The following is an 11,211-nucleotide window of genomic DNA, read 5'->3' as shown; positions in this document are numbered from 1 at the left end:
TTCCTGAGAAACGACCATCTTAGAGAGAGCTAGCTTTTGAGTTAATTGGTGGGGCTCGTTCGTCCAAGCCCAAGATAATTATCCACTGCAATCTTGAGCTCGAAATATGGTGTTCTTCACAAGATTAGCATATTCAACTGGTGTCCGTCTTCCCATAAGTTTGGTTTATCTATCTCCCTGGTTACTCTGTTGTTTCAGATTTGTACTTTTACTTCTCTCGATTTTGGTTCTTTTGTTATGAATCAAATTAAACATCACATTGGTTCTCAGGCTTTAAGGCTTCCCATTTTTTATCCTCAGTTGATTTGTGGGGTGTTGCTGGCTCAGAAACCATTATTGTTGTTCGCTCACAATAGTGTTCTAATTTACCATTATAGTTTTTCTATTATTATTTTCATTATTCTCTTCCAGCATATGATTTGACACAAAAGTCTCGTGAAGCTACAGTGAAAACATTATGGACAAAAATATGAAGGTGCTCTTAAATCCAAATTACATAAGATGAAGCTAACAATTTTATAATAAAAAACTATTTGTGGTGAAGTTGGTGATGAAGCTTCATGAGGTATTCAACACTTTAGAAGACAAAACTATTTTGGATTGGCAAGAAATTTTAAGGTCTTAGAGTCGTGTACTTGTTAGAGTTAGGAATTTTGTTCATCTTTGTAAGTTGAATGTAGTTTATGGATGGATGTATAATCATACTACTTGTGTTTTTTTTTTTTTTTTTAAGTTTGTTAATTGTTGTATTTTTTGAAAGTTGAGTTGTGTATAAAAATATCATATCAATTTTATTATATACATAGATATATTTTTAGTCAGCTATGTGCACAACCAATGTTTTTTTTTTTAAATAAAACAAAAATTGCAGTCATTTCGTGTCTCAAAAAAAAATTTAATGATGAGCAACCTCCTTTAATATAAATTAAGTGATTGACAATGAAGAAGATGTTATTAAAAGTACTCAATGTCATTCATGTATAATGTCAGTCAAAAATCGACAGCAAAGTTGGCTGATATGGAATGTCTTTAGTAACACCATCTTCGATGTCAACCGCTTCACAGACATCATACTCCTAAAATATTGATTTTTGACGGACATGATAACCTAATTTTGTACTAATGAAGCCTAGTTTTACTCTAAATTCTTAAATCAATAATTTAAAGAAATAAACTTGTGAAAGCACCAAAATTCATATGAAAACTAGTTAAAACCATATCCTAAAACTAGCACATTTTGCTCCCTGCCATCAGGCATTGGTCTCTTGTCTGACTAAGGTCACCTATCACTAATTACTGGGATTGGAGATTTAAGATTGTTACCAAGTATCGGGACCGACAACTTCTTTTTCTCTTATGTTCTTTTTTTCTTTTTTATCTTCTTATTTTATTCTTTTCTTATCTTTTTTCCTTTCTTTCCATTTTATCTCCATTAAATACATTTTTTTCCTTCATTGGATTTAGTTTCTTATCGATTCTTTTCTCTCAGTGACCTCCACCAGAATTTGAAGGACAACATTCACAAAAAGAGGGTACTGACTTGTAAGCCCTTGTTTCTTTTTCTCTTGTTTATATTTAGAATTAACTCAAATAAATGAGACTAGAACTTACCTAAAAAATCACTTGGATGATATGACCTAAGTAGGTTTTGTTGTTGAGTGTTGAAGTTAGTAGTTGGGGATTACTTTATAAATGCAAGTATCTTCTTATTTATTTAGTTACTTAGTAAAATTATTGATTGTTGGAGTAATTTAACATGATTGGGAAATTAGCTAATGAAGATGAGTTGTGATTGGCTAAGTTTTAGAAGAAAGGAAAAAAAGAAAACTTAGTAGGTGCAACAAGTTAGTCCTCGGTGAGGAGAAGGAGGAGTGCTAAAGTTGGAAATTATTTTTAAATTAATATCCTAAATTTTAAAATTCATTTAACTTGATAAACATGGTTAAAGATGGAAAAGATAAGGAACAGTGAGAAAAAGCCACGTGAAAGAGCAAGCAAGCAGTTGGTTGTTTCAAATATATTGGATGAAGAAAAGGTAGAATTTGCCTACACATGAAGGGTATTTTTGAAATGTTAGTTCTTCCAATTTACTCATGTCATTTTCATAGTTTATGAATCAAATGAAAGCTGATTGAGTGTAGAAGATAATTGAGGACTACCAGATTGATTTGAGATTGGAAAGATAGAGAAAACATGAAAAAAACAGAGGTTGTCTAAAAATCGAGTGAATCGGAGCTTGCTGTTTTCAAGGGGTTTTCAAGACACTTAGAAGAAGATTTTAGTGCCCAAATTTTTTTGGTAAGCTAGTTAAAAGATCCCTCTTGAGTTTTATAAGATATATTTGAAGTTTATTTAATTAGAAATGATATTTGAAGTTTTGAAAAGTCGAGTTATAGCAGAAAATTTACTGAGCAAAGACAGTAGCCAGGCACCTCAAACCACGCCCTGCCTTGCCCACCCACACACGCCTCGCATGCCTCACGCTCGTGCGCCCTCGTCCTCATGTCATGCTCAGTGCCCTCCAGCATGCACCCCACGCCCACCCTTGCATACCCACGGCCAGCCTCGACTGCCCACACCCACAACTAGCACCCATGCCCATTTTTGGTGTCCAATTGCTTGTTTTTTTAGCATTTTCGATGTTGGTTAGCATTTTTTAAGTTCAATTATGATTTTCCTTATATTTTGACCCTAAAATAAATAATTTTGGATTATAAAGTGATTCTTGGGCCATTTTGGATATTTTGAGAAAAATGGGCTTATGGAGCAAAATGTGAGTGGTTTATTTTTAACTATTTTTTATATAAACTATATGTTTGATCTGTGAGTGGTTTATTCCCAAGTTTTCTATATAGAATCTATATGTGGTACTATAGTATGCTATGATTTGAGTTAAAAGCTCACCTCTTTTATGAAAACCATGTTTTAAATATGTTTGATCAATGATTTATGATTATCATGAATTTCTTATGACTAGGATGTTGAAATGTGATAGAACTCTGGGTTGTTCAAGCATAGTTTTAATAATAAACCTAATAAAGAATATAGAAAGAAATGTGTGTTGCAAGGGTAGGATGTTATGATGGTTGCTGAAAATATTGTTTTACACCACAAGATGTAGTGATTGAGGGTGATGGTTTACAAACGACCCTATTGTCATTGAGTTTGATAATATAATGAGAAATGTGTGAAATTCTTTCGTGATTTGTATAACTTTATGGAAAAGGGTTTCAAAACCCTAAACCTGTACACTCTGACTGGCAGGGGATCTCCATGAGCTAGTGTGGCCAGAGAGGAATCTAAGTTTAGGGTGACAAGTTGTGTATGAATGTTTCCTATGCATTTCGCTGACTTACTTGAATTGAGCACATTTCTATTTGATTGACGAAACTTCGAGGTTGAAAGATGGCTTATCTCAGAGAAAGACTTGGCTTCGAGGCTGAAAGATGGCTTAACTCGAAGTCAGACATATCTTGTGATCTGAGGCTGAAAAAGGCTTAACTCAGAGAAGGAGAGGGAATGACAGGACTCTGCGCTAAAATATGGCTTAACTCGGAATCTGATATCTATTAGATTTGGGGCTGAAATATGGCTTAACCTAGAAGTTACAACCTTACTCTGAGGTTGAAAGATGGCTCAACCAAGAGGTCGGGTTGAAAGATGGCTTTCGGAGTCAGTTTGATATGTTGGACTTCAGGGTTGAAATATGACTTGACCTTAAAATCGTAAGAAACTCTACGTGCACACATGACATAATAGAGGGTAAAACATACAAAGATAGATTGGATGTGACAATTAGTAAGTGGCATGTGTTGCCTGACCAGTTACTATGTTGAGATGTATAGATTGTGCCACTATAAAAGTTTATATGTTTCAACGTTTAATGATTATCAAAATGTTGTTTACTGTGTTATGTGTTGATAACAGTTTCATGAATGAGTTTCATGTTTATGACATTGCTGAATAACTGTTGACATGAAGACCTATTGACGTTTTAAATTTGTTATTGATTTTCATTGATGATTTTTTAAAGAAAAAGAATATGTTCATATTAAACTACATTCATTGGGCTTTGGCTCGTGTTCTCCATGTTTTATGTCCTCTCCCCCCCCCCCCCTGGCTGCGAGCAAGTTCCTGATTCAAGCTAAGTTGTTGGCTATCACACGACAAGAATCTCCTGCTACATTGTAGGTTTACATGTTTTAAAGTCCTATATAGATAGTTTACATATCACGAACCACATGTATTTGAGTTTTGGGAGTGTAAGATAAAGTAGTTGTGATGGTACAATTTAAAGGGTGTTCTTGTAGTACTTAAACTACGTTGACGGTTGTATATAGCAGGAGATAGAAAGCTATGAAATGTACTTGTGAATGTCATGATATAGAATATATCGAATGGTAAATAAATGTATTGAATGATTGTTGTGTAACGATTCATATTCAGGTACAAATTGAGTTGGTTAGTTGGATGCTAAATGTCATCAGGGGAGGTGATGTTTAGCATCTTCACATCTCTTTCTAGATTAGGTGGATAATCTAGGAGGGGATGTGACACTCATGCTCTTCAAAACTAATAGAAGTTGTTCTATTGATAGTCGGGGTTGGTTTGAGACTGTTGAAGATTTAGTTTGTTGGCCTTATAATTTTCTCTATGGCATTAGCTCTACAGATGTCTTAAATAAAGTACTAACATCAGGTTTTGACATTAAAATACTTTTCTGCAAAATACTTTCCTAATCTGGAAATATTTGGCAGATTTATATAGTCTGATATTTTCCTTTATTGTTGTGTGGCTTATTTTCTCCTATTTGGGAGAAGTTTCCTTTTCTAGAATCGTCTATAAAAGGAGTGTTCTTGTATGCTTTCAATGAGCAATTTTTTATTACGCCGATTTGGATTTTTGAGAGCAAGATGTTTGCAACCTTCAGCCGAATTGTCCTACATTGTTATCTTGCTCATTGTTTACTTTATTCCATTGTGCAAGTTCTTTTTTCGTTGAATACAAGACTTTGAAGATTATTATAGTTTAGAGGGAGTCTAAGCCCTGGCTGCCAGAGAAAGGATTCTCAACCTTAGAGGAAGCCTAAGACTCAGCTTTGGAGGAGGGAGTACTTCATCTTAGAGAGCTCCTAAGAATCAACAATGAAGGGAGTTTACTGACATTGGGAAAGATATTGTTGTCAGAGGGAGTTTCACACACTATCAAATGCCGAAGTGTTCATTGCTAATATTAACATACTTAGGGAGAACTTAAGTTTAGTTGAGAGGAAGTCTCACATCTAAGGGGAGCCTAGGTGACGTGTGAGTTAAGCTCTATGTGAGCAACTGTAGTAGTTGGGATTTTACAAATAAGTACTATGTTGTAAACTGCTTAACTCTTTAATATTAGTGGACTATCTTTCCTGGGCGTTCAGCCTCCCAGATGTAGATGTTTGTCACCGAACTGGGTTACCAACTACTATGTGTCTTTACTTGTTTTATTGTTGTTAGAATTTTTATTGTTACAACTATTGTTAGTACTTTCAGCTTAACAACCACATATTGAGTGACGAGTCATCCTAATGCTTTTTCAGAGGTTAAAACCAATATCAATTGACCGATTAAAGTATCATCCCTATAAAAAGAAATTGAATTAAAATTGTAAAATTTTTATTAGAGAATATGGTAGGCAAATTTTGTGAAAAGTTAATTTTAGAAAGTAGTAGGTATGTGATTTTTTTTATCCTTGTATAAGCTCCCAAATGGACCTAAGAAAACTCGTATCAAACTTTTTTCAATTTATAGTATGGATGACATCCAACGTAGTTGATCCAATATCGTGATCAGTAATATTTATTCTTAATAATTGCTATTATTTTTCGCATAGAAGTAGATGATAAGATCCATACCTAAATGACCATAATAGAAACATCCTTTCAATTAAAATCCAATAAAAGTTAGACATAATATTCATCCACTACTAAAATATGCTCTCAAAAAAAAAAAAAAAATAGAACATCGTATTAGAGTCCAATGAAGCCCAAACAACCAAACGAGTATTTAGTCAAAAAATTGAGATATAACCTAATAATAGTGATTTCCAAAATTGAGATATGACCTAATAATAGTGATTTCCCAATGGTTAACAAAAAGAAGCACCATTTAGGAAGACACATGTTGAGGATCTCAAACATCGAAAAGATGAAAAAACTTCACAATTTTAATTAGATACATGGATTACCTCCTCTCATCACATATTAATTTTGAGATGGAGCCATGTTTATCTAATAATCACTATAAATTTTCAGCCCTCTTATTTGAAAATGCTTCAAAGCATTAACAAGGAGTTTCTTCATCAATGGTAATAACATGATGAGCTAAAAGAATAGTAGTTCCATGGCATGGCTGCAATGACCTTCATCTTGCAAATCATTTTGTTGCTGTGGTGCTACACCTGATTGTACTTCCACAGCCTTGAAACCTGCCATTGAAGCTAACTTTTGAACGGAATCCACAATCTTCTCTATACAACAAATTGTGTCAAATAGAAGTGATGTCAATGAAATAACATGAACAATCTCCATAGCATTATTCACTTCTTCAAATCTCCATTCTTCCAAATGGGACTTGAGGTTCTCAGCTGCAATCTTTGCTTTTTCTATGTGGGCTTTGGCTGTTAGTGGAGGAACCATTTTTCTTAGTGCTAATGATAATTCTCTTAACCCACGACTTGATTCACTGCATATCTTCCTACATTCCTCTTGGAATTGACCATGGACTTGTGATGGCATCTACAAAATAAAAGATCATCATCAGCATATATATGTACTCTTAACCAAATGTGAAAAGTATTTTTTTTTCTTACAACGTCTCTTAGCCAAAGTTTTTATCTTTCTTAAGTAACATTTATATTTTTGACTAAATTTCTGGAAATTTTTTTTTAAAACTACTTCGCATTTAATAAATAGATATTTAGTCTTGTATCTTTTGCTTCCAAAATTAAGCAATTTATAATTTGTTTCGAGATCTACTTTCTAACTGTGTTTTGAAAACTTTTGGAAAGTTTTAAAAACTAGTTTTTTTTTAAAAAAAATAAAATTTACTTAAAATTAATGTTATCAACTAATCATTTTATGATAAAGTAAGCATAGTGAAGTTGGTAGATTAACTATATGCAAAATTGAAATTGGCTTTGGGATCTATTATAAGCTTTTAAAAGATGTAGAAGTAATTCGATACAATTCTAGAAGTTGTAGATGAAAATTTACATGAAATCTTACTTGAAATTGGTTAGCTTTGAGGCATCCGTTAAGAACTTCAAGGCGATAGGCACACTCCCTGTTTAAGCTTCCAATTACCAAATATTGCTTCCAAGGATGACGATATCTAAATTTGCCATGACGAGGCTCCCATCTTGCAAGGTTAGTCTGCCCAAACATGTGCAACATTTAGCTCAACATTTTCTCAAGTGAGAGAAGTTAGAAGTTAGAACTGTAATTACACATAACCTTTTTTTTCGTTTTTTATTTCGACTTTTCTGTTTACTTCTTTTTTGTTTTGGAAAATGATGGTATTAATTTGTCCTTTAATCCCGTTTTTAAGAACAACACTATATCATCTTGATTCCATACCAAATAAATAGTTACTAAACACAGTTTCTATTACCTTTATTTTAGTTTTTCTTTTTAAAAACCATAATAAACAAGAAACCATTGTCATGAAACATGAACTAAAAGAAAAAAAAAGAAGAAAAAAGAAAGAACGAAATAAATGAATTAGACAATTATCAAACAAGCCCTAAAAGATATCTAACTTGATCGAGCTCGAATACTCACTAACGATTCTTCATTTGATTTTGAATTTAGAATAGTTCTATATTTTTGCATGTCGGTCTTGGAAACCTCTCCTTCTTTTGATAATCCAAAATATTCAACTCCAAAGCCTGCCAACGATAATTTACACATACAATCATCAATCAAGTCAAAAAAAAAAAAAAAAAAAAAAACTAAAGGAGATTAATTATCATAAAAAACCAACAAATTATGACTAAATTATCGAACACAAATTAGACAATATTTTTAAATGTTTGATAACTATTTAATTTNCTCATTTTTCATTGGCAAGAAACATTTGAGGATGGACAATAACTAAAAATTTACCTAGGACGAACACAAACAAGCCAAGCATTATTGGTCGGCCAGTCTCTCCACCCAAGCTTGCCAAATAATGAGCTCCAAACCCTAGGGCCCCAGCTAAAAACGTTGCCATAACTCTATTTAAACCTCGCCCTAGCGTCGCTCCTGCTCAAAACATGTCACGAGCATTAAGAATATGAATAGAATATAAAATTTATCATAATCTATCCATTCGAGATTTTAGGTCTAATGATAGTTTATTAACAATATTAAAATTGGAGGGACATGGTCTGTTAATATGTCTCAGGAAGTGAATTAAGTAGCACAAAGGCTTCATTATCTACCCAAATAGTGTCACCTTGAGTTCTAAATTATGTTGTAATCTTCTTAAACCCATCAAGGTTCTCGATCAAAGTCTTAGATGAATTCATCTTGAATGTAAAGAATCTCTCCCTTAAGAATAATTTATTAGGGGGATCCTTAGATTCATAGAGTTCATTTAACTTTGTCCACATCTTAAAAGTAGTGTCTTAACTAATCACATGTCGAAATACACTGTCTAAGAGATTCAAAACAAGTGTTCCATGTACAATCAACTCCATATTTTCTCCGTCATCTTCTGTCACAGTAGTAGGGAGCTTAGAGGGATCTTTTAGGGTTTTATGAGCTTTCTATTGCCCCAGTACGGCTCTGATTTTGGCCTTTCAAAAGTTGAAATCTCCTTTCCTATCAAATTTTTCTATGTCATACTTACAACTGCCATTTTCTTGCCTTCTTTTTTGCTTCAAAAGGCTCCAAGATTGTCTTTTTTTAAAGTTCTTGAAAATCTTTCTTTGTTCTTGTAGGCTCTAATACCACTTTGTTAGGCTTTTTCCACAATCACCGAGGCCCAAACTAAAAGAAAGACCTAAGGTTGAACAAATGGTTGGAGAAATGGTCACGTTGTTGATGATCCTTCTACACACATTGAAGGTCTAATCTAATCACAATTATTCATCACTTGCATACCTCATTTCAACCCAAAAAGAAGAGGGGAAAAAAATTCACTCGAGTTTTCTCTCTGTTTTGCAGTCGTGAAAGAAAAGAAGATAAGAAGCAGTTCAAACGGTCAAAAGAAGAAGATGATTTGTAGATGTAAACTGAGCATGCAAAGATGGAAAAAAAGAAGAGGAACACAAGAGATTTTACGTGGTTTAGCAACAAGGCCTACATCCACGAAAGGGGCTTTATTCTTAGATTCTTGAAGGATTTTCAAGGGCTTACAGAAATAGATAAGAACATTCTACCTTAATTTCTAACTTAGATCCCCTATATATAGGGTTTTACAAGTTTAATTATGGGTGTATTTGTAAGATAAATGTTTGATTTCACTAAAGTATTTTCTGCTTTACATGAATTGTTTTGTTAGATGATTTATCAAATATTAAAGTTGTCTTGTCTATTTTTTTGGGAATTCCATCTGTTGCCTATCTGTGTGAAAGCTGGGGATGCAAGGCAAAAAAATATATGAAATTCAATCAGTTTTGGGTCTTGAATGTGTTAGAAAAAACGTGGAGGACAAATATGAAAAATGAGAGATATGTTTTCCACTCAACTAAGTATGCCTTTATATAGGCTTACAAACATAACCATAGGAATGCCAATGGTTAAAAAAATCTCATCACTCACATAATTCCTATAACTTAAAAATGTCATCAAATGCTCATAACTCCTATAACTTAAAAATCACTATTGGTTACAAAAAACTAAAAGTTACAAAATCCAAAAGTCACACTAAATGCCACAAATAAAGTTTAATAATGACAAACGTTTCAACACCCAATTTAAACTTGATTTGTTACACCAAGTAAACTCCTCATTTTGATAAAAGTCTCCAACTTGAGGGGCTTTATGAAAATTTCTGCCACTTGGTCTTATGACTTATTTGAGTTCCTCTTCTTTCTTCGTAATGCAATCCCGAATGTAGTGAAATCAGGTATCAATGTGCTTATCCCTCCCATGAAATACCGGATTATTTTTTGCTAAGGCAATGGCCAATTTGTTGTCAACAAAAATCTCCATTGGACCTTCCATTTGAAACTTCAACTCCTTCACTAAGTTTCTTAGCTAAATTGCATAACATACACATGAAGTTGTTGCGATGTACTCTGCCTCGCATGTTGATAATGTGACTATGGGTTGCTTTTTTGACATCCATGTGAACGCCGTTTCACCAATAAAAAACACAAACCCAGTAGTGCTCTTTCAATCATCCAAATCACTACTCCAATCACTATCACAATAACCAACAATATCAAAATTGCTAGAAGAGACATATGAAAGACCAAACCCAATCATCCCTTTGATGTAGCGAAGTATCCTTTTTGTCATTTTGCAATGTGTTGCTATCGGTTCCTCCATAAATCGACTAATAATTCCAACCGAATAAAGAATATCTGGTCTTGTACATGTCAAGTATCTCAAACTTTCAACCAAGCTTTTGAAATATGTAGAATTTACCTTCTCTCCTTCATCTTGCTTGGTGATTTTGACTCCACATTCCATCGGTGTTCCAAATGGATTAGCATCATTCATATTTAACTTCTTGAGCACTTCTTTAGCATAGCCCTCTTGGGATATAAAAATCCCATCTTCACCTTGTTTGACCTCGATCCCAAGATAGTAACTCATGAGACCAATGTTCGTCATTTCAAACTCCTTTGCCATGTCTCTTTTGAACTCATCAAACATGCCAGGATTGTTTCCGGCAAATACTAAATCATCAACATATAAACAAATGATTAGTATGCTTTCACCTTGCATTTTGATGTAGAAGGCATGCTCATAAGGACACTTCATATACATCTTCTCTTGAAAGTACTTGTCAATCTTCGAATTTTATGCTCTTGGTGCTTGCTTTAAACCATAAAGTGCCTTCTTCAATCGAAGCACTTTATTTTCTTCAACCTTGACTTCATAACCCAATGGTTGTTCCACATAGACCTCTTCCTCAAGAATTCCGTTCAAGAATGCTGATTTGACATCCATTTGATGTATCTTCCAATGATTATGGGCTGCCAAAGCAATAATCAAACGAATAGTTTCAAGGTGAACAA

General features: G+C 33.6%; 1 protein-coding gene across 1 annotated transcript; it reads right to left on the bottom strand.

The window, feature by feature from the left end:
- Positions 1-6,296: 6,296 nt before the first annotated feature.
- Positions 6,297-7,945, bottom strand: LOC120072073 (aluminum-activated malate transporter 7-like). The gene is given in 4 exon segments (XM_039024494.1): positions 6,297-6,397; positions 6,400-6,772; positions 7,262-7,408; positions 7,817-7,945. Coding segments are annotated over 4 exon segments (729 nt in total). The 3' UTR covers positions 6,297-6,317.
- Between the last annotated feature and the right edge of the window lie 3,266 nt (positions 7,946-11,211).

Source organism: Benincasa hispida, chromosome 2, assembly GCF_009727055.1.
Source record: "Benincasa hispida cultivar B227 chromosome 2, ASM972705v1, whole genome shotgun sequence".
NCBI lineage: Eukaryota > Viridiplantae > Streptophyta > Magnoliopsida > Cucurbitales > Cucurbitaceae > Benincasa > Benincasa hispida.
Note: the sequence above shows the minus strand (reverse complement) of the source record. Positions and strands in the feature narration are given on the sequence as shown.